The 25,028-nt window shown below is 36.3% G+C and overlaps 1 protein-coding gene across 2 annotated transcripts in view; it reads right to left on the bottom strand.

Annotated features, from left to right (window-relative positions):
• LOC149548286 (putative protein phosphatase 2C 52) overlaps nt 1-24,379 on the bottom strand; it is a 57,145-nt gene extending 32,766 nt beyond the window's left edge. Inside the window, exons 1-2 of one of the 2 annotated variants that reach the window (XM_089792346.1) lie at nt 23,893-24,379; nt 23,658-23,741 (exon numbers count right to left, since the gene is read on the bottom strand). In XM_089792346.1, the coding sequence (XP_089648472.1) occupies nt 23,658-23,741; nt 23,893-23,936 (128 nt within the window). In that variant the 5' untranslated portion in view covers nt 23,937-24,379. Of the gene's footprint in view, nt 1-23,657; nt 23,742-23,887 lie in introns of both variants that reach the window. The other variant, XM_089792347.1, reaches the window with a different exon arrangement.
• Nucleotides 24,380-25,028: the final 649 nt, after the last annotated feature.

Here is a 25,028-nt window from a genome sequence, read left to right as displayed (position 1 = left end):
TTCATTTTAGAGTAAGGCATATCTAGAAACTATGTGCTTATTGAATTTTTTTTTCATTTTGTGAATGTAGTGTCAAAATGAGCTCCCACAATCATGAAATGAATAACGATGAGATGGGAACTCATTCTCATAGCGCAAGCCAATCAGAAAATGAACCTAAGGATGAGCCCAATGAGGGTTGGTGAGCAAGGGCAAAACTCAAAAGGGCAAACCATCTCCATAACTAGTGCAACACTTTCTACTAATAACCCCTCCCAGCTTTTGACTGAGTGGGCTGGAGGTCGTTATGATTCCCAATCTCCTCTCAGACAGTTTGCAACATAACTAACAGCCCAACATTACGATGAAATGGAAATGCAATATTTGTGGTACACAATGGTTTGGGAGCATCACTGGAGTTAATGCACACTTCCTCTTTGGCAAGGAAAAGGTGTGGGAGCGTGTGAATTTTACAAGGCTAAAAATCTGCATTATTGAATTGAGTTCAACAAGCTTTGGGCTGTTCTAGTCAACATGGGAGTTGCAATGTCTACAACCTTGTCTAGTGGGAAACATGTTCAGAATATTCAGAAGATTTAAGGGTAGCAAATGCAAGGGCAGCCACATATTTCTACTCCTAGGTCACATCAGAGAGCAAGAACATTGTCAGGGTCAGCCTCAAGACCTTCATCCAGTTATAAACTATGGTTGAATCACAACAGAGCAAGGGGAAACACAAGATGCAAACTCAAAGTCACCCCATAGCCGATTTGTTCAATGTGCACCTAAGGGATCAGATAGATGATTCCATTGACAAGTTCTTTTTTTGCTAATGGCTTCCCATTTCATACAGCTCGATCTCCTTATAGCAAGGAGATGATGTTGATGGTGGCAAAGGGAGAAGCATCATGTGTGCCACCTGGTGAGCACAGATTAAGGACCACGATCATGTACAATAACAAACTATGCTAAGACCAATTCACTGATGAAGACAATGAGGGCATGATGGGAGGAGTCTAGATGCAACACAGTTATGGATGGGTGGATGCACATTAGGCATCATCCACTCATCAATATCATAGTTACATGCTCAGAGGACCCATTCTTTCTAAGGACAGTTGATTGCTCAGGGCATCATAAAAAGACTGATTTTCAGTTTGACATCATTTGGATAGTTATTGAGGAGATTGTTCTACAAAATGTGGTTCAAGTAGTGCTAGATGCGGAAAATGAGTGCAGAGAAGCTTATCAAGGCAGCATATAGACATTTTTGGTGGACTCCATGTTGTGTGCATGCCATGAACAATGCACAGATGAACATTTAGAGGATTGAGTGGATTAAAAGGAGTGGTTGGAGATGCGAGAGATGTATAGATTTTTATCTCCAACCACAACACTTCACATGCACTCTTCAAGAGCTTCATGAAGGAGTTCTTGAAACCAGTTGAGAACAAATTTGCATCCGATTTCATACTTTTGGAGAGAATGTTAAAGTTGCAAGAGCCACTACAACTCATGGCTATGACGCAAGAATGGAATCGGTGGGATGGGGCCACTACAAAGTAGGGGCATAGGATGAAGGAGATAGTGAAGAGTGATGCATTATGGAGTGACACAAAATACAGTTTCTATCATCATCCACTTTTCCAGGTCATCAAATATGAGGATGGGGATGCACCTAACCTTGTACAGGTGTGTGAGTACATTGATTATACACTTGGCCAGATGAGGCCAATTGTGGGAGATAAGGACCCCAATTTAGCATTCTACAATGAGCACATTCGGCCTATTAATCAATATAGATGGGACAGTCTAAACACTCTCTTGCACATGGTTGCTTATGCATTGGATCCGAAGTGGTACATGCCTAGACCTGGTAGAGTTGCACTGATTTAGGATGATGAGGTGAAGGAAGAGTTCTTCAAGTGCATTGATGGGATGTATGATGGTGAAGCTGCTAGCAAGATTTGCACTTAGTGGAAATTCACTACTCTCAGGTGTTATAAGGTTACAACAAAGGCATATATAAGAACTAAGGCACAGGAGTTCCTAGTTTTGTGGTGGACTTGTCATGAACCAAAATCAATGACTACCACACTAGCCATTTGTTTGTTGTCTCAAGTTTCTAGTTCTTCAATTTCTGGAACTGGTTTACTTATAGCTTTGTCCAATCTTTTATAAGAGGAACAAACTTACCTCTAAGAGACCAGACAAGCTAGTGGTTGTACATAGTGCCTTGTGTATCACTGATTGCAAGACACGTGTATACAAGGAGAGCCTAGCAGCATAGTGCAATGTAGAGCCATACAAGCCATCACGGAGTGATAAGGATGAGGATGCTTCAGATATAGGGTTGATTGGTGTTCCTTTGATGAAACTTGACCTTGGTGATTCCATTAGTTCCAATGATGAGAGAATTGCAAACCTCACAAGTGATGATTAGAGGCCTCCTTTGTCATTTTGACATTTCAGTTTTGTACTTGTTTTGATATCATGCTAATCATTGTAATCATCTTTATGATCATATATTTTCAACATCATATAATACAAAAATCTTCCATTTGTCAATTCAACAATTTAAAATTCCAATTAGTATCAATATTTTGATTTCTACTTAATAATTCGATATCCAAAACGTCTATGTTCAATGTTCAACTATTAACTATTTATTATTTAGCATTTGCAATTTTGCTATTTTACTTCTTAATTATCTTATACATCTTTTCATAACTAGCATTTTAAGTATCATATGTATACTATATAGTATACTTGCACGCGCACATCGTCGCCCCATCATTGTTCCCAAACTGAAGCCCTTTATCCCCCTAACCCATAAAACCCTACCCCCATTCCATCATCCTGACAATGGGGTAACTATGGCGTAATGTAAAACATTTCTTCTAATTAGGAAGGAAAGGCTCCCTTGGAAAAAATTATGAAAACCATGCATGGCTAATTTAAGAACAAACACGAACTTCCGAAGAAAGATTGTGATATTGTTGAGTCTAGTGAAACTACTAATGATTTTGGAAGCCCAACAAATGTTCTTGTGAATTGGATGAGGGAGGTTGAAGAGGGTGGGCAAGTGGTGAAAGGAAAGAAGAAAATGAAAATGGAGAGGGGAAGAGCTTTTGGAATGACTCTTCGCACTATAAAAGCGGGATTTTTAGGAAAACTTAAGTTTTAACCTGTTGATGGATCTGCACTATGTGATGTTTATCTAGTCGGAGGTGGAACCTTGTGTCCATATCTGGTAACAAATAATATTTTACCGATTACAAAAAAATTATGAACAAACTTATGATTTTCAAAGCATATGAGTATTTTGTTTTGGGAACATTTTGTATTTTTATATGAATCTACAAGCAAGCCAACTTACAGCAACTCAAACACAAATGTGCTCCAGCTAAAATGAAAAAACTAGGAAATGTGTGCATCAAGAGTTAATTTAAGATTTGGGATTTGGGATTTTATACACATGACAGTACCTTACAAATCAAAAATACTGAAGTCCTTGCATACAAACACCCATAACAACAACAATCACAATGAAAAGTTCACAGTTATTTAAAATGTGTAATTACTCAGATACACAAGACAATATTCGATCAAAATAGCAAAACTGCATAAAGCGTAACAACTTCAGCACACAAACAAAGACAGTGAGCAACAGACTTCTGTGTGTGCATATGCATGCCACCTTGCGTAATTGCATGTTTTTTAACTATAAATTTTCTTTTAATAATAGAAGTTTTATGGACATCGGAAACCTTTTTTTTGGATAAATCCCATCCATTCAATGGGCTTTATCTTTCACTGCTGCTGATTAATGTTTTGGAATTTAAGTATAAAATTAAGTTTTGTTAATTAAAGACTGAGTTTTGTTAATTAACAACTGACTCAAAACCATCCCCTCAGTCTCCAGGTGTGTTCAACACTTAAAGGTCAGGAAGATAGGCTGACTAAGTCAACTGTGAATCATGCAGCCAAGACCAGCCTAATTCAAAATGAAATTCTAGTCGATCACACCTGACTTGAGAAGCAGCTCGGTATTCATGTTAAAGGCATGGTCAATACTGTTTTAAAACTGTACTAAAGAAGAGTGCTGATTGTAAATGTCCTTCCCCATTCTTTTGAATAAGTATGATAGGCTGTAACTTGATCTAGAATAATGCATTGAGCTGTAGTCAGGCTGCCATTTGGGGGCCTGTTTCAATTATTTATATGATCCATTAGGGTTCTCTGTTTGAAGTCCTGAGCCAGACTGTTTTCTTTTTGATATTTTGATTTATATGGTGGATAGCCCTTTAGGCACATATATTTTGTAAATTTGATAAACCTTCACCGATATAAAACAACATGCTTGAGATGAGCAAATCACATGTTAAATTAATTTTATCATTTAACATTAAAAATGAAAGGCTATCTAAAAAGACAGGCTGTGTGCGCCTTTTGTATTTTCATTTTTCAAAACTTGATTTTGATAAGAAAGAAACATAGAGATTTTCAAATTCTTACACATTTTTACAAAAAGATCTTGAGTTGTACAATACAGACATATCGGAAAGATGAAAGACATTTACAATAAAAATTGATGGGACAATTGATATTAATGATAGGAAAATTATGTAACAGGTAAACCATCTATGAACATTTAAATAGAAGTTGACAATAGCATGGGATTCTATATAGGGTTGTAGCACTCCAAGAAAATAAACTACAATGGCCTACGTCAAAGAATGGTGCATTTAATTGAAAAAATAATGAAGAGATGACCGTCAATCACCAAACTAAAGAAATTTAATTTTTTTAATTATTAAAGTTAGTCTTAATGCACAAAAAAAACATTCATATAAAAATGAGATTGCAAATGTAAGATTCAGAATCTCATGATATGTAAAAAGAAAAGAAAAAAGAAAAAAAATGAACTTTTGGAGAAAAAAAATGTCCAGTTGATTTTGCATCAATATTTCAAATAACACTCCTTCATCTATCATCAAGATGAAGAAATGTTAAAATTGCAAATGATTAAATTTTTTAATAGAACCAATAAGCCAAAGAGTCACATGGGGGAAGAGAGTATAAAAGGAATTGAGTTAATTAAGGAATTACTAACAGCTGTTGATTTAATATTTCAATGTTTAGACCTGCATAGAAACAAACTTACTCGGGAATTTCTCAGCATACTCTAAGATATTTTGATTATTGGGAAATTATCAGAAAAAGACCAGGAAATTTTCAAAAAAAGTAAAAAACCCAAAAATGTAGTAAACAAATAACTGATATTGTTTACATTAACAGACATCCAGGTTGCATAGCAAGTGAGAGAGTGAACGTAAACAAGTGTACACTGTGTTTTTTGAAATATAGATTTTTCTCATTAGTTTTACAATCACTGATTGCAGATAATTGGAATATATATCTCTTTAACAATGCTAAGAAACAACTAAGACAGAATGATAATAGATCATTCATTCAATAAAACATAACTAAGGTAAATAAGACTTGTTAAGAATATCAGTGTCCCTAACCATCAAATTTAAGAGACTAATCTATACACAAAATGGTGACTAAAATTGACAACAACGGTTTCCATAACCTCTTCAGATATCTTTCAAGCTTACAGTTGTGGCAACTATTCTACCTGGCACGTCAGGGCAGTAATGTCCTCTCTTCTTTATTTTAAGCAATGCCCTGCCTTAACAACGTTTCATATTAATCATTTTGACCAGCAATATTTCCTGTATTGTTGACAGCAGTATTGATGCTCATAATAACTAGTCACAGTACTACCATGTAATGTCATCTTTTGGGATATATCTATTTTTTGTTCAAAAATAACAATTCCAACACTATACTAATTTACAAAGAGCATTCTATAAATAATTTACATAATGGCAAGTAAAATTAGATAAAATTATAATTAATTTGTTCGACTTGACTTGTGACTGACACTGATTGTCATTAATGTCAAAACATCCATACCAGCACTCTAGCCGTATCGGCTGTTTTGGCAACAACGGTCTTCGACAAGTCTTGGGTAAATACAGGAATGTTTCTGAATGCACATATCTCTTGGTTCCTGGTTTTTGTTGTGTGTGTACTCGGCTCCACCGGTGCACTCAGTGTTAGTGGTGATTGTGGCGGCTACATATGTTCACTCACATATTCTTTCCATATTTGGAAACTTGTACAGATCATTGGTTTTTGTCTCAGTGCTTTGGCCACAGCACGTGGTGATCTCTAGCTTCATTGGTTATATTGAAGTCTCTTGGATCTCCATCTTTTGGTCTTGGTTGTGGCACTTCGGCAATATCAGTAGTTGTGATAAACAATGAAATATCTTATGTGTGACCTATTTTCATAATGTAACATTGTGGTAATACATTTTCTAGTTTTAGGTCCAATGCTTAGAACTAAATGTAAAACTTCAACTAAGTGCATCGGTGTTATCACACATTTTGTTATGAACCGACATTTGTATGCTTGGATACCAATATGAATAAAGGAGAACTTTTTGTATCCAGGGCATACTATTGATAATGGTTATTAATATCATCGTTATTGTTGCGAGTGAGGCAACGTATGTATTGAACATGAAGCATGTGTATGTGATGCAGTTGCGAACTTACCCAAATAGCTGATTTGGGGAGGGTAGATAGCAGCAAATTATAATTGTAGACTTGACAACCATACTCTTTGTTAGTTCTACTTTCATCCTATTGACAGTGAGCCTTATTGTATTTCTGGGGTATGGCCATCCTAGCAGTGAAGCCTATCTGCATATCCCTTTCTTATCACAGTAAGCATTTCAGGCAGTTAGGCCTTGTTGTACAAAATCACCTTAACCAATGTTTTTCATTCGTGAGAGTCAGCTTCTCCATGGTCTTTCCCAATTTGAGTTTTTCCACGTAAATCATGGTGTCAATTGTGTTGGTGTTTCTATGAATTTTTCATGCTTATCTTTACATTGGTGATTTACTATGCTAACCGACAGATCTTAAGTGGCGATTGTTGACTGTTAAGTATTAATTGGCACATCAAAAAATTTAATGTGTGGGACTAACTGATTCACCCCCACCCCCTCTTAGTTATTCAACATGATAAACAATTGGTATGAGAGCTTGGTCCCTCAGTAACAAAGCTTAACCACTTGGCGGAGATCTTGGAATGTTGAACAAATGGACGGGCGGTATTACTCACATTACTTGGAATGCTGAACAAATGGACAGAGGATATTACTCAGATGAGGGTTGCAAAGCTACAAAGAGTGACATAGAATGCACCTAATCCAAAAAATGAGGAATTCAAGGAAAATCTAAGAAATACTAACAAATGTATTATGAAGCTCGAAGATCGGATCAAGAAATTCAGTATAAGACTTGTGAGTCAAGATTTGAAGGAGTATGTCGGTCTAGTTTTCACTTAATTTTTATTCTGATACATCTATAAGTGAATGTTCCAGGTTCCTTTTGTGAAAATTAGGGTTTGGTGTTTTTAGTTTTGTTACCCCTAGAAGAATCCTAATTTTTAGTTTCGGTAAGTGTTGCCCTAGAAAGCTTTTGGGTTATGTGTACATGGCATACCCTTTCAAAATAAAAATACGCGGGAAAAAACCTTTTAAATGCCCTTTTTATTTATTCTCGGGTACCTTTTAAAAAGTTGTTGCATTGTCTAAACATTATCCTAAGTCTCCGAAAATAACCTTAACCTAAGCTTTCATTTTAATTTTCCACAGGTTTATGTCTTATTTGAAAAAAGTAATCAAGTAACAATAACCCTTGATCTTCCTTAAGGTCAAGGGTTGTCGCTTTGTCACCATAAGAAATCACGTGCTATTTATTCCAGGCGACATAGCGACCAAGCAATACTTATCCTTGGGACCCATTCATGAAGGAACGAGATTATAAGACAAAAGGCCTGCACCGTCAAATCTTCTTATGATTGACGGCAGTCGCTTTGTTGCCAAGGGGAGTTGCAAGGTTTTTACCCTTGGCGACATAGCAACAACCCACCACGTGGATATGTGGCGAGACCAACCCTGAGGAGGGCGCCATAAATTTCCATGATATTAACAACTTCTCAGGATGTCAGATGCCACAAGGGATTCGCTTTGAAAGAAAATGGAACATTGATCCAAACCGTCAGATCTTCCCGTGATCGACGGTGGTCGCTTTGTCACCAAGGGGAGTTGTAAGAACTTTATCCATGGCAACATAGCGATTTGAAATAATTACCACGGGCCCACCTTGTGTGTAATGCGATTATCATAAAGCTCTACTATCTGATGCAAGGTTGATCAACGGTGGTCGCTTTGTCACCGAGGGGAGTTGCTCGACTTTTACCCTTGGCGACATAGCGAGAACGTGACACGTGTCAGGAGGCGTAAGTGGGTTCAATGTGCAATGCCAACAATGAAAGAAAAGGCTCACGTAGAAGGATTCAATTGGATTAACTGCCAACTAGGAAGGTTGAAGCTAAGTCATAAAATGTTTTACTCATAAATCGTCGGATTTTTCAAAAAAAAAAAATCAACGGCCTATTTTCAAATTTGAAGGAAATGCCACTTTGTTTCTTTGCGATTCATTTATGAGAATTAAAGCTCCTCATGCAAAACAAAACCAAAAATATAGTGCAGACAGTCAAGATTTTCTTCATGCAAATGTATTTCTGATTTTCTAAGAGCTAGAACCTGTTGAAGAGCTTATTTTCCCACCTGGCTGAATTGTGAAAACTTTCTATATTAGCGATTCATTGCAAAATTTAGAGAAGAGACAAGGAATCCAAGTAAGTACCTTAGTCCAAATATAATTCAAGGAATTCTGATTTCTATTCATTATTGTTCAAATATGCCTCCAAAAAAGTGTTTCTCTAGGAAAGGTAGAATATGCCAGTAGGCATATCCATGATGATTTTTTGGAACAATTGAGTGAATCTACAAACGAATCAGCCCAAATGAAGAAAATAATTCCTGTAAACCCTAGGCTCCAAGTTGTAAATGGATTGTTTGATAAGGGGAATTGGACTAGGGATGCCATAACTTCCAAAACAGGGCTCCAATTGTTCAAGAAATGGTTCTCAGAAAGGAAATAATTTGCCCCTCACGGAAATATTTGGAACATTGATTTAGGTAAGTTAGTAGTTTTTGGGGTTTTCATGGATTCAGACCTACTCGCAGCTATAGCCAGAAATTATGACCCAGTAGCCAGGATGGTGAGGAGAATAGATGGGAAGTGTTTGATGAAAATGACTATAGAAGAAATTTAGGAGGTTTTTGGAATGGAGCCAACCACAGATTACCATGAGATCATTGACTTTCAAGGATTGGAAAAGGAATACTTGTCTTGTAAAGATCAAATCAAACAAGGTGCATTGAGAGGACACCTGGCCACAATTGGTAATTTGACTTTTGTTATAGCATCAACAAAAGAGCCTTTGAAGAAGCAGTTTTCCAATTCTAGGGCATTGATGATTAACATGACTTTATGTAGGGTTTTTGGTGAAGATGAACAAGAGTTTCTACCAATAAAGTTCATGTATATGATGACACAGATCTCTTCTTTTGGTGTGGATATTATTTTTTATTTTGCGTCTTATTTAGCAGAGGAAATTCACACAAGTCTAATTGGAATTGCAAACGGCAAAATTGAAAAAACATTTGGCCACTATTACTTATTATGCATATGTTCTTGTATAAAGGTGTTACTTTCTTTGAAAAGAAATGGTATTGAACAGAGAGTATGAGGGAGAAGCTCTGCCAATCCAATTATGGAGTGCGGATATGACTTGGGATGCAGAGGAAGCGAGTTTTGTGAGATTTGATAAATACTTTGCATCAAGGTTGAGGAGCCTTTTATTAAGGGACAACCCCAGGATACCTAAGGCACTGTTGGATTTCATCAGGCCTATGGATAGCCCTGTTGGTTTGAAGGTTTCCCATAATTGGGCAGATATCACACCATACCCTGTGTCAACAATGTTCAGAGTATATGGATTTCAAGGGACCCCACATGTGCTCCCCTACCAGATACCTCTGAAGGTGGGAATAGCTGAAATGTTATAGCAGATAGGTGGACTAGAGGAAGCACAACTAACTGGTTGGTCTAGAGGTTCAAGTTCTCATCTTGTATAGTGGCCCATCAATTCATAATCACCAAGGGTGGTTGGTTGTTTCTGTATAAATTTTTAGACCAATACGAAATGGTTGTCTTGCATGATTGTTTCAATGATAGTGAAGGATTTTTTTATATATTCAGACAGAGGACTAAGATTGGTGCCAAAAAGCATCAACCCTACTTCCTTGAAGATATAATAAGAAATGGATTCTCTCTCCAGGAGCAAGAGACCAAGAAGGAGAAATGGAGAGTTTATTCTAGGGTTCTAGAATTCATTAATTGTTTTGATAAAGATTACAAGCCTCTGAAAGATGCCAAGACAAAGGCAAATAAAATAAATAAATTGATGATCACTTTTCTAGAGATCATGGAGGCAATGAATGAGAAGGCATTCTTTGTTAATTCTTACCCTGACAAGGCCAGAGAGGTCATGAAAAAATTATCTTTCACTCTTGCAGTGGGATTAGGGCAACTGGTTATTCAGAGGAGGTCTAGCTATAATGTCATTAAAACTAAAGAGCTTGCAATTAACAAAGGTAAACAAATAGTTGGGTCAGCTGGTATTGTCTTGGAAGAAAGGCCTGAAGAGCCAAAGACCAAAAGACAAAAGATAGAAGAAAAACATGTGCCCCAAACAGAAGATCATTCACCCTCTCAATCCCCATTGCATGTAGGAGATGAACGTAGAAGAAAAACATGTGCCCCAAACAGAAGATTATTCACCCTCTCAATCCCCATTGCATGTAGGAGATGAAAAGCTCGCTAAAGAGCAAATGGAGCAATTAGGATCCCAAGGGGGAGTTTTTATTACTGTTTCTATATTGGAAGAAGGAAATCCTCAAGAGCCTCCCATGCCTAGCCTTGTGCTAATTGTTGTTGACTACAGAGGAAGAGAATTGGACCCTGTTGTAGAGCAAGCTAGTCATGAATTTATTTCTGATGACAGTTTTGTTAAATCTAGAGCCTTTTATCAGTTTGCATGGAGAACAAACATTGAACAATTTGAGGAGAGGTGAAATAAGAAGAAGGCAGAGCAACCAGAAATGGAAGAAGCAGCTCTACAACATCAAATAAAAGAGGAAATGATGCAAGAGTTTAAGAAGTTGACCCCTGAAGAAGGGAGAAAAATGATAAGATCATTCGAGGTTTTGCTCTTGCCAAATTGGGACATTGCAGATGCAATGGTTTTTAACTCTGTGACCAAGAAGTTGAATACAGATGAAAAGGTGAAAAAAGAGCTGAACGGTGCCAAATTCGGTGAGAGTCATGCTGCATTAGTTATTTGGTCTATGAGAAGAGGATCCAGAGCTAGTTCATCCCAGCCTGATGATACTAACTTAATGGGAAACTTAATTGTAAAAAGGGTAGAGGATACTCCAAATAAAGAAGTCACAGAGCTAAATGTTGGAACTGCCAACCTCACCCTAGCCACAGCGTTCAAGGAGAAAAAAGAAAGATTAGAGCTACAAGAAAAATATGAACAAGTTCTGGCAGCCTATAATAAAGAAGTGCAAAAGAGAATAGAACTTGAGAATAAGGTGATGGGGCACCAAGGATAGTCTAGCAGGCCTACAATTACTTATGCTCGTCCACTAGTGAAGCCTTTTAAATCCACTCCTCTTATAGAAATTCCAGACACACCAAAGAGACCTCAGTATTATACTGCAGAGGATTTTGAAGAAGATAAGAGCAAACTGTGGGCGTTGCATGTGGAATTAGGTATCCAATATAAGGATGAGTTGAGGAAAATAATTATGTATTTAGTAGATAAAATTAGTTGGCCTACATTCTATGAATAATTGGCAAAGGTAATAAACATATGGAATGAGCTGAAAGAAAATGAGGAGGCCTTGAAGCCAATTGTTAATAAATGGAATAACAGGGATAAAGAGGTCACCCTTTTATGTTTTTCAGTTATCACTCTGTCTTGCAAGTAAATAGAAAAGACTTATGACTTGACTAATGATCTCTCCAAGTTTGATGATAAAAGAATTGCATTACAAAGGAGGATCATAAATTATCTTGCAAAGTATAAGAGTAAAACTTTGGACTCTTCCCCCCATGCCTTGGATAAAAAAGATAAATTAAAAGATAAAGAAGAATGGGCCCAAGAATTGGATGACTTATTATGCCTTAGGATGAATAGAGTCATGAATAAAAAGGGACATGCATGGTGGGCAAATACAATAGAAGAAGTTGTAAAAGTGCAAATATTTTATGATTCTTTAAGAGAAGATTTTATTGAAATAGATAAATTGGGAGAGTATGTTATGAAGAAACAGCATGATATTTTTAGTTTTAATTGGCCAGATGACACACTTTTTGACAAGTGGATGGCAGATTTTGTATATGCAAAGTAGTTAGAATTTGGTGAAACTAATGATGATGAAATGGAACAAGATGAGTTGTAGGTATGATGCCTTGGTAAAAGCAGAAGAAGACAAAGGTAAACAACCAATTGCAATCACAAGCACAGAGCCCCAAACTGATGACTTGGCAACAAGAAAATCAGGTGTGATTGTCAATTTGTCAGTGCAAGATGACATGAATGGAGAATCCCAAGTTCAGCTCAGTTTTCAAGTATCAGAACAGGGTCCACCACAAGCAAGTCCAATGGCCACATGCTCTGAGGATTAATTATTATGACTAAGCCAATCACAAACTCCTCAACGAAGAATGCAACAAAAGTGGTCCCACAATAGAATATTCATGATGTAAACCATTTTGTTGCATTATTTTTTGTCTTTTATGACAATAACTTTTGTAAATATCTTTCTGTCTTAAGGACAGCTGTCAGTACTCTCTAAGCCTGAAGCTTGTTGCATCTCACGCTATATAAGTGAGATTCCAAGGGTAGAGAAGTGGTCTGAACTATTGTGCAATTTTTAGTTTTGCTAGTTTTGTTCGGTCCAATTTCCTTGATGCAATTTTGTGATGTATTTTCTCTGCAAATTTGAGAATACATTAATTTTCTAGGATCATGCTGTCTTGCCTCGAGTTGTTTTGAGTATTATTCCAATGTTATATAATTTTCAAAGAGAATTAATACAAAGATGAATCACCATTATATCTATTTTCTCTGAGTCTTGTCTCCACTGTTATTGATTGGTTATCTTGAGGTTGTATGAGCAAAGCTTGTTCAATTTAATGCAACTATGATAGGTTGTATATCATTTCATTATTGCTTTTAATTCAATGAATTAAGTAAATGCTTCAATGATATGATAGGATTTCCAGGGAGTAAGAAAGATTTGCATAAGAATGAGTTTGAGGAAGATTGCTAATAATATTGATTGTAATGCAATCAATTAGATCAAAATAGTTGGATAGACTTTGAATCCCAATGGATAAGGCACTAATCAATTATTTCAGTTTGCATATGAAGAGATCATAGATAAGCATCAAGCAAAATCTTAACATCAAAATCAATTTTACTTTAAATGTATGAAGAGTATCATAGCTGGTCAATACTTGTTTGCATTTAATCTCTGTGTTTTAGTTAGTTGTTGTTACCCAGAATTACATGTAAATCTGAAAAAGAATTATGACCAAACATCTACTATAGGGATGAGTATTGTAATAGAATGTCATTGAATAAACGAAGTGAGAAGACATATCAAGTTTTAAATCTTTTGTCCCTCAAGTGCACCCGCCTTGGTTTTGCAAAGCCAAAAGAGTAGAGGATTTTTATGATTTTGTTGAAGTTGGGTCCAGATCTGTAGAGCAATTAGCTGAGCATAGGAAGTAGCTAATCCTTAGTCTAAAATTGTTCTTCACTATTTTGGTATCAGGTATTTTGTTACTTGGTAGTTTAAAACACCAACAGAGTATCAAGGAAAAAATTATAGATATAGAGCAAGAATTACAAAAACTTAAAAAATCCAGAAAGCATTGTTGAAGATCTAGAGCCGGAACCTATAATTTCAAAGGAGATTGAAGCCAATGATGAAAATTATGAGAAAACTATTGATGGAAAGACTGAGGTAAAGGACAATCTAATTGCTGACTAGTTAGCTTGTCCTGATCTAAATGTGGCTTTGGAGGAATGGAAACAAACTGAAGATGATTTCAAGGAAATGATCAAAAAGGTTTCTGAACAAAAGGAAAAATTGGAAAGTAAATTGGAAAAACTCTTATGGGAATTGTGCCATCTTGGATCAGTTGCTATTATGGCAGAAGGACGACAAGGTAAAAGTGTGATTGGAGCATATCAGTGAATGCTAAGATCAGACTAAAAAGGAGAAATAAAAGGTAGATGCTCAGATCAGATTAAAAAAGGGAAAGAAAATGTAACAGACAATAATGCAAATCGAGATCTTAAAGACATACATCTTTCAGAAAATCTCCAGTAAGATAATCTAAAACTCGGAACTATTTTATTTTCAATGGCTGGTGTCACAAGTGCGAGAATTATGGTCATAAGGTTGTTGATTATAAGACGAGAAAAGTTCAAAAGACCCAATGCTTTAACTATCATAATATCAATCATAAGGCAAAAGATTGGATAAATCAAAGTGAGAATCCTCAGGAAGGGAAGGCAATTATTAATATATTTCATTAAACTTGTTATTGTGCAATTATTTTAGACATAAGGCCAGTCAATACAGATCAAAGCATTCATTGGTAAAGAAAAATATGAAATGTTTCACATGTGGGCAAACAGGACACTATGCTAAATTTTGCCGATGAAAATGTATCGCTAACATTGAAAAGGATGTTTTGAATGTTGAAATCAATGATTCAAAAACAAAGAAGGAATGGAGGAAGAAAGTGGCATGCAAAGAGAAATTGGTAGTGTCAGATTCTGACACTAGCTCAATTGACAACTGAGGTCGGTGCTTTGGCTCAGGGAGCATAAATCATTTCAAATTTTTAAAACTCCGCTGCTCAAAGTTGTGTTGGTTACAAACAGTTTGCTACAGACAGGAAAAAGTTAATGCATTAATAATGGCAAAATATTGTTAGAGAAATCGTGCTGATTATGTCAGTGGTAATCAATTTGAGCGTGATTTTGCAATCATGAGCAGTTGTGGTTTTAAAAGGAGGTCTTTTCAAATGTTTAGGCACTGTAGCTTGGTGTTGTGTTCTTGAATTCTTTGCCACGTACTTAACAAATAGAGCTTTACAGAGTTCTGATGGCTCCTAAGTCTACTACTTGTGTGAGTGCAAAGAAAGGAAAGAGAAATATTTGTGTGGATGAGTTTGAGCAGAAACGAGTAAAAGAATTTGAATTCGGATTACCAGAGGAAGGCGTGGAGAAAGTAAAGAACCTAGGGCTTGACATTTGGGGCAAATTCTTGGAGTGTGACGATGCAGAATTCATCATGTTCATATTGAAGAGGTTTTGGCAAGAGACTTTGTTTTTGGACAGCGCTTGCATATAACAAAGGAAGTGATCAGAGAGATCACAGGGTTATTGGTAAAGCAGATGTGCCTACAAATAAGTTTGTGAGCTACGACGAGGTGGAGACCCTAACAGAAATTGGAAGGGATCAACATACATGTACAATTCACTCAAACAAGAATCCAATAGGTGTTTGGCTTACATGTTTTACAAGATTCAATTTCATAACCATGAAGGTTCTACTTCCGTTGTAGCAGTATATATGGCATGTAAAACATAAATGAGGATACGAAAATGGATGTATGTAAGATGTTGTTAGACAACTTACTGTTGTATGTGAAAATGTCAAAAGAAGATTGTTACAAATTCAGATTTGGTTCATTGGTTATATGCCTGGTGTTCTATTCCGTAAGTTCTTTGTCTGGGAAAGAATGTGCTGTTTGGAGAATTGACATTCCAATCAGTAGGCAGATATACAGATATCTCGAAGGGCTAGAGAATAAAATCGATGCCTGCAACGCATATTTCCTATCTCTTCAGGATAAGCTTTGGGCTAGTCCTATGGTTACTGGTCATGTACAAGTAACACACCTTAATAGTAGTTCCTCTTCTAAAGAAAGGAGTCTAGAGATTATCATCATTGTCTGAATCTAAGAGGATGAGGTTCAGTGAAAAGGAGGAAGAAACTATTTTGGCATCTATAGAAGTAGTAGAGAAGATTCGTGTTCCAACGGTAGGATCTAATACATTTGATTCTGATGTTATCATAAGCATGTTGGATAATGGTGAGTTTGACAGAGTAGGGAGCCTGTGGACTCTAAAACTTTTTAGCCTACAGAAACCGTGTGTTGAAATTGTTGATGTGTTGAAATTGTTGATCAATCATCTAATTGAGAGAAGAATTGTTGTATCTGGCATATCTGGTATGCTACCTGGTGATTTGTTAGTAGAAGTCATGAAGAATTTGCTGCAGTTCAGTCTTCATTTCTTGTTGGTGGAGAATAGGCTTAAAACAAAGTGTAATTTTGTTATGCAAAATTTGTCCTTGATGATGAGTCAGCCAAGAACTTGCCTGGAAGAAATTACAACTATCTACTAGTATTGTCTTCAGTAACCTGCTGCAGTGGACAACTTCACGGGTCAATATGAAAAGATTGAGGTTGATCTCAATAAGCTTGGAAAAACATATAACATATTTAATGATAGAGACGGCAAGCAGCGGAGAAGAGTGAGAGAGCTCCATGTTGAGTTGTTATCTCAGCAAAGGCAAAGAGAAGACCTGATCAAGACCTTTGGCTTGTAAAGGACACGGTTGAAGTTAGAATGAAGCATGTTGTCGGCATGATCTCTAATGTCAAAAGCTTTATGCACGAATTCCTTCGTTCTAATTCGACTGGTTTGTTTGATAAGCTGGTGCAATATAACAGCTTGTGTGCTCGCATCGACATATTTGTTGCAAAATGGAAGAATGAGCTTCCAGTTTATAAGAACAGGTACAAGATTTTTGCAGTAAAAACTGATGTTTTGCTGTAAAAATATTTCTTTCATTTATTTTTGGACCCTTTGCCATTATGGCAAAAAGGGGGAGAAGTTTTGGTTGAAACAAAAAGGTCATTCATCTACTCAAGGGGAGTGTCTATTATCTAAGATCTTCAATTTCTTTTTGCTTTTGGAGTTTTGCCATCAATGCCAAAGGGGGAGGATTGTTAGACTTGGCTTGTGGCTGCCATTGATTGTCATTACTGTCAAAACATTCATACTGGCACTCTGGCAGTATCAATTGTTTGGTGACAGGTTTTGGAGGAGTTGGTATTTTGTGGTATGTTTGCAATGATAGTCATGCAGAAGTCTTGGGTGTATACAGGAATGTTCTTGAATGCAAATATCTCTTGGTTCTTGGTTCTTGTTGTGTGCGTACTCGGTTCTACTGGTACACTCCATTTTTGCTGATGATAGTTGTGGCTACAATATGTTCACTCAGATATTCTTTTCATATCTGGGAACTTGTGCAAATCATTGGTTTTTGTCTTGGTACTTTGGCCACACCATGTGGTGGTCTCTAACTTCATCGGTTGTATTGAAGTCTCTTGGATCTTCATCTGTTGGTCTTGGTTGTGGCTCTCCAGCACTGTCAGTAGTTGTAATATAAATAAACAATGCAATATCTTATGTAAGACCCATTTTCATATGTAATGTTGTGGTAATATAGGTTTTTTATTTTAGGTCCGATGCTTAGAATTATTTGTAAAATCAACTAAGTACATCGGACGATCACACATTTTGTTATGAAGCAAACATATCTATGCTTCGATACCAATATAAATAAAGGAAAGCCTTATGTATCCAGGGCATGGTGTTGATAGTAGTGTATCAATACCATTGTTGTAGTTGCAAGCGAGAAAACATATGTCCTAAATGTGAAGCATGTGTATGTGATGCACGTGCAAACTTACCCAAATAACTAACTTGGGGAGTTACAAACAGCAACAAACTGTAATTGCAAAGACTAGAGAACTATGCTCTACTTTGATTCTATTATTAGTGAGTGTATTTCTAGGGTGTGGCCATCCTGGCAGTTAAGCCTACTGACAAAATGCTTTCATATTGTAGTGAGCATTTCACGCAATTAGCCTTATTGTAAAAAATCACCTTAACCGATGTTTTTGATTTCATGAGAATTAGCTTCTTTGTGGTTTTTCCTAGTTTGGGTTTTCCCTGTAAATCCTGGTGTTGATTGTGTTGGTGTTTTGTGTGCTTTCATGCTTATCGTTACATTGGTTATTTACTATGTTATAACCAACAAATCTTAAGTGGTGATTGTTGATTATTAAGTACGAGCTGGCAGTTCAAAAGTTTTAATAGTGATGTGGGAAAAACTAATTCACAAACCCCCCCGCCCCCCCCCCCCCCCCATTAAGATAATATCTTATACTTTCTATAATAATCAACTACTTGTCTGTAGTCCATCTTTCAGTCTAGATGGGAATGTTTCCTATCTTGTCTCTTTTGTCTTCAGTCCAGATAGGAATGTTTCCTATCCTGTCTCTAGTTTTGTTTCTAATTCCGTCTTCAGTCTACGTTGTTTCTTTTAGAAACAACGTCCTTGTAATTCTTTATAAGGAACACATTTGTCCCTCTGTTAATCAATCAATCATCCGAAAATCCGTTGATCTGCCAATTCTTGAATCTTGTAACATGGTATCAAAGCCAATTTTCGAAATTATTTTGTGATCCTTGCTTTCTAAAAACCCTGAGATTTCAACTAGGGTTTTTGTTTGAGATTTTTGTGTCTGAGATTTCGACCAGTCTGCCCTAAAAATCATGACTTCCAAACACGTTTTTCTGCAACTCCCCTCATCTGCAAAACGCGTAGAAATCGTGGACGATTATCTGCAACTCGCGGTTTTCCTTTTTTGCTCCCATGGTCTTCATTTCCACCCGCGTATTCAGCTACTAGCGTTCTTGATTCTTGGACGTGAGTTCTTTCAAATCTGGAGGTCGTTTTTCTCAAGTCTTTAAAAACGCACGATTTTGGGGGCCGAACTCTACAAATCACGGCTTAATCTTGGTCGACCTGCGTTGGAACTCAGAAGCTGTCATTAAATCTTGCAAATCCGACTACAAACGCTGCATTTTTTTTACCAAATCCGCCATTTTTTTTGCAAATCTAACCTTCAAAGCCGCCGACTTGGGTTTTGCCCGAAACCCTAGTTTTTGACCTCTGAATTTTTTTTTTGCTTGCAGATTCTTGATGGGTTTTTCGAGACCTCATCTGGGTCTTCGTCAAAATTTTCTGGGTACCTCGTTTTCTGTGCCTCAATTTTCAGGCCGGCAAATTTACATTGCGACTACAGATTCCTTCTGGGTTTTCCGTCTACTCTTCTGGGCACTTGTATTTTTTCTAGGTCAGCCTCAACATTGCCTCGAACTTCGTGCAAATGGCATCTTTGACTAATCTGATGTTGGAGGGCAATCTACGATTCAATGGCCACAATTATAATCATTGGAAGCACCACATGTTAACCATCTTCGAATATCGTCATTTGGATGAGCTTGTTCTAGGCACAAAGACTCGTCCGACCTCCGACCAAGCAGAACAGGACAAGTTTGATGATCGCAATCGAGAGGCTGTTATGCTTCTTAAGCTCTCTGTTATCGATGATCAGCTACCACAAATTCCTTTTGGCAAGTCAGCTGCAGAAATCTGGAAATATTTGAAGGAGCTACATGAAACATCTAACAAAAGTCGGGAATTTTTTCTAAAGAATCAGTTGTTCTCCATTATGATGGATGAACGTATGTCCTTACAAGAGCATCTAACAAAGATTAAGGACATTCGTGATCAGCTCGAAGCTATTGGTCAGAAAATGGAGGAAGAGGATATGGTAGTCATCACTCTGAAAAGTCTACCATCATCCTATGAGCACTTCATAGAAACACTCAACATTACGTCAACTAATGTTGATCTAAAGTTTCCAGAATTATGCACCAAACTTCTGCAGCAGGATCATTGGAAACAACAATTTGGCAGCAGTGCTTCTACAGCCTCCTCAGAGCAGGCATTTGCTGCAAAATCCTTTCAACAAAACATCGGCAACCATCAGTCTTCTCAGCTTTTCCAGCATCAACCTTTTGCTCAATCCCTGGATGGCTCTACAAAGCAAAATGTACAGTGTAATTACTGTCACAAGTTTGGCCATATGAAGTTCGAGTGTCGGAAACGTTTGGCTGCGCAAGCAAGGCAAAATGCTTCCCAACCAACAACACAAGTTGTCGAGCTTCCTAATCAAGGCGAAGCTGCATTTTTCGCCTTCTGAATCTGTTTCTGTTTTTCATGGGTTTGTTGATTTTCTCCTCAAAAATCATTTCATGTTGTCTGTAATACGCAAGGTTGCGTGAGATTCTAGGTTTTACCCTTTTTTCCACAAAAACGAAGTTTTGTAATTGCAATTTGTTTTGAGTCATAGCACTCTTCTGGCAAAGCTTCTTGGTTTCAGCATTCTGTAGATCCAGGGAGGGTCTCAGTTATCACAAAATGTTCCGACATCCGTACGTTGACCATTAAGGGAGGGTATTAAGATAATATCTTATACTTTCTATAATAGTCAACTACTTGTCTATAGTCCATCTTTCAGTCTAGATAGGAATGTTTCCTATCCTGTCTCTTTTGTCTTTAGTCCAGATAGGAATGTTTCTTATCCTGTCTCTAGTTTTGTTTCTAATTCCGCCTTCAGTCTACGTTGTTTCTTTTAGAAACAACGTCCTTGTAATTCTTTATAAGGAACACATTTGTTCCTCTGTTAATCAATCAATCATCTGGAAATCCGTTAATCTGCCAATTCTTGAATCTTGTAACAACCCCCCCCCAATTAACTCAATTTTTTCAACATAGTTAACATCAAGCATTATAATCATAAATACTAAGTAGTCCTAGTTCAAAACAAGGTATCTTAAATGCATTGGATTTAGCACATATTCATACATATTAAGGATTTGATGGGAAAGCATAGTAGGATGCCCAAAGACTATACCCCACAACTAAGCACAAGAGAATAGGACAACCATCCAATTCTATTCAACCCCTTGACCCACAAGAAAACCAACTTGGGGTGAGCTACTTAATTGAGGGAACCAGTACTGATACATCTCCCTACCCCATTCCCTCTATAATCCCAGATATGATTGCTTGTAGGAAAATCATATGAATAACAACTAATCTTATTATTCTTGTTAGGATGTCTAGGTACTATTTTCCTCAATCAAGCCTAAGGGCATGGAATGGGGCTTCAAGTCATTTGACCCCTTGGCCCACAAGCAAACTAACATGGGATACCAGATGAGGGAAGATCAGTACTGCTACAACTTCCCAAAAGATTTATAAATAAATAAAAAGTAAATACAATAATATTGCATACCAATCACTTTCCTTAATATTTTAGATTGTTGTACTTTTTCTGAGTTCTATTCAAATGAGACTTCAATCATTGTTGAATGATTGACTTTTGATTCATCAATTGAATAAATTCCTTTGATTGTATGATATGAAATATTTGTGCGTGATGATTAAGTGATTGCCAATTGAATGATTGTTGAGTGATGATGTAGTGAAAGTTGGTTTGGCATATTTCTGAATGATAATTGAATGAATGCTGATTTAATGGAGACGTTTAATATTGTTTGCTTGATCTGATAAATGATGATTGCTTTGGTGAATTAAAGATAAGTGATCCTTGAATGCTTGGAATGATTTCTCCTTTTACTTCATTGAAGTCACAACCCTCCATTGTTGTCTTTTGAGAACAATAAATTATTTCCTAAATTGATCTCCCTTACTCGAAAGAAACTTTCTTTCCTTTATATCTTCCAATGTAAAGGAGAGTTCACAACTCTTCATCATGTCTGCCCTTTCAAAAGAATCATAAGCTTTTCACAACTACCACCCTTATAATAGTATAACCCTTCATAATTTCTGTCCTTTAAAAGAGTCACTTCTGTATTTACTTCCCATTCCTTTCTTCTTTCATTAATCCTTCCATATTCACACGTTGCTTTTTTTCTTCCACGCTCCATAACCTCTTCCTTTTATATTGCATCTTTGAGCAATCCACAATTTTTCATTTCATGCCTTCTGACCATTCATTAAACTATCAAAAAAAAATCTTTTGTGCTATCACTATAAAATTAATGTTTATTTATTATTAAAGCCTATTTCAAAAAAGGGACATTCCATAACAATTATATAATTGTGCACTGCACTGTTCAAGATTCATAAAAAATTAAAAATCACAACAATAACAGAAATCTACTAAGCAGTGATCCTAAGAAGATTACCAACCGTTGAAGAATAGTTATGTCAAAAGATTGTAATGATGAAAAGTTGAAAACAATCTCAAGTGGTGTGATATTATTAACAGCTCATATGTAACAATGAAACTTCCAAAACAATTACCTCAGTAACCATGTTAATAGATTTGTCATGACAACAATATCCATTGTATGTAGAAATCACAAGAAGTAAATTGACAGAAAACAACCATAATGCAATAACAGTGACAAATCAAACAATAGCATATCATTTGACAGTTTTGTCTAGTAACGACTCTATGCTCACAAATTATGAACAGCAACAGCAAATCAAACAATAGCATATCATTTGACAGTTTTGTCTAGTTATGTTCATTGTTATCAACAGCAACAGTGATAATGCCTAATCAAAATTATGAGTGTCATGATCCCTATACACAAGGTCTTTAAGCTCCATTATACCAGCTGTCTTCACAACTGTGGATTACAACGTTCTTTTTTTTTCTTTTTTTTTAAACAACAATTGTCCTTGTACGTAGGCAAACAGATCTAATTGCTACTCAATAATGTTATCTAGAAAGCTTAATGGCTACTTACACCTTTTGCATTATATAACCTGTTTATTAAAGCTCCCAATAAAATGACAAAAAAAACACAGTTCTGATGCTTAAATGTGAGAAAAAACCTAATTAGTTGGAATATCACTGGCGATGTATCACCAATAATATCATGATCTATCGAAGAAAATCTCAGTCAGATTTATGGACAAATAACTCATATATTTTAGAAAATGTCAGGAACCCTACTGAGAAAAAAAATATCATTATATATCACAAAAATTTTAGGATGTCTGCTTCTACAGTGTATCAAGGTAAAAAAAAAAAAAACATGGTGCAGACAACAAAACATAAGCCTGTAAACAAGTATGTTTCAGCAGAGCATTGCTTGTAAAGAAAGTAAGGAATTTGAATTCTGAATACTTAGGTTTTTGATGAAGAGGCAAATCGTTTTACGAGGCAAATGAGAGAAGCTACTGAGAATAACAAGACTATCGAATTAGAAGCTGCTACTAATTGTTTCCTGTTTACTTTCCCCTGGTGATTCTTGTTCGTATCTTGCTCCACTAGAGTAGCTATCATTTGCAATCTTACGAAATCTCTCTCTATCTTAATGATAGATCATAGAGTATGAATTAAAAGATTTGATTTAAAATTTATTCATAATCATTTTGCCTACACCATAAATGAATTAAAAGATTTGATTTAAAAATTATTCATGATCATTTTGCCTACACCATAAATACTTTTCTTCAAAGAAATAGAGATTGCCAAGAACACGCAATGTCCTATAGCTGGATAAATATGGGTTTTGTTGCGCAAGAAAAAATATTAAGAAAATAGAGAGAATTGTAGTGCCTGTGTGATTGACCACTGAGAGTGCGAATGTGCTCTCCTGGACCTCCGTCTTCCTCTTTCTCTTCAAGGGCGATTATTATGCCGCTGCGACGAAACAAGTGACAAATGGAGACGTTTGAAGGGTACAAAGACATGGGGAAAGAAAAAGTGTAACAAGAACGGCTTGGCAGGAAAGTGAAAAAAAAAAACAGAAAGCAAAGCAACTTGTTCGAAAGGGGGAAAAGCAGTACCTTACCTGTGTCCGGCATGGTTATTCTCAATCTCGTTGGACTCCAACATCGTTCCACAATCATGCACCTCTTTGATTTATCCAGACAACAACACAGAATTTGTCCACCCAAACAGAAATTTTTTCCACAAATAATCAAGGTATTCAATGAGAGAGAAATTCGATGGTTAATTTGTTTGAGGGTTCACAGAAAAGAATGAAAATTATTGTCCTCTATCGGAGGGTTTTTAACAGCCGAAGAAGAAGTTTAAATTGTGCATGTCTATATATATATCGTTACTGTAAATTTTACAGACGGCTGAGATTGCTTCGCCATCGTAGGCATTTTATACTGGAGACTTTTCTCACGGAGTTTTACAATCATTTCGTCCCTTGTGGTCAAAAAAAATACTAAATTTTAGCAAATTCGTAGCATAAAGTCCGACCTCGACTTAAAGGCCAAGTCCCGTGTTTCGGATAGAATTGGATTGAAGTTTTTTCCTTCCAACTATTTTTTTTTTTTTTGTCCTAATTGATATGTAGGAGATATTTTTCTGATATTGTTGTTGTTGTTGTTATTATTATTATTAGTTCCTGTCGTTTCCAAATATCTTGCTGGCTGCTATTTCCAATTTATTTTTGACCAGCCACAATGGTTTATTTTAAACATGCAAATCTTTTCTATAGTGTATTTTCTTTAGGTTAGGTTGTATTTGTATTGGAAAATATTAAATGTCGATTGTTCATTGGGTCATAAGGTGAATAGTAGAGCTCCGATTTTCTCTTCAAGATTTGTGAATAGTGAATAACTTGTAACAGCTAAAGTTAATTATTTAGATTGCATTAACTTGTTACCTACGAGTGCAGACAAAATCTAATAATAAAAATTTGCTCCTATTATAGTTCATTTGATGTTACACTGCATAGATTGCATATATCTGTGTTAGGTGGAGGGTTTGTGGTTCAACAACTTTAACATGTATTTTCATTCCTTAGGCTTCTAACACCAAAACTAGGCAAGATCTTGTAAAATCTTCTTGTGGACTATGAAAGCATTTCCTTATTTGATTATTGCAAGTTGACCATAGTTAATAAGGGGGAATGTATCTTGTGCAGATGTTTGTATTTGGTCATGCAACAATTAATACCCTCGAATTTATCTC

Source organism: Cupressus sempervirens, chromosome 7 (genome assembly GCF_028749045.1).
Source record: "Cupressus sempervirens isolate cs-2001-9-10 chromosome 7, ASM2874904v1, whole genome shotgun sequence".
NCBI classification, from domain to species: domain Eukaryota; kingdom Viridiplantae; phylum Streptophyta; class Pinopsida; order Cupressales; family Cupressaceae; genus Cupressus; species Cupressus sempervirens.
The sequence above is the reverse complement of the archived record's forward strand: the minus strand, read 5'-3'. Positions and strand labels throughout refer to the sequence as shown.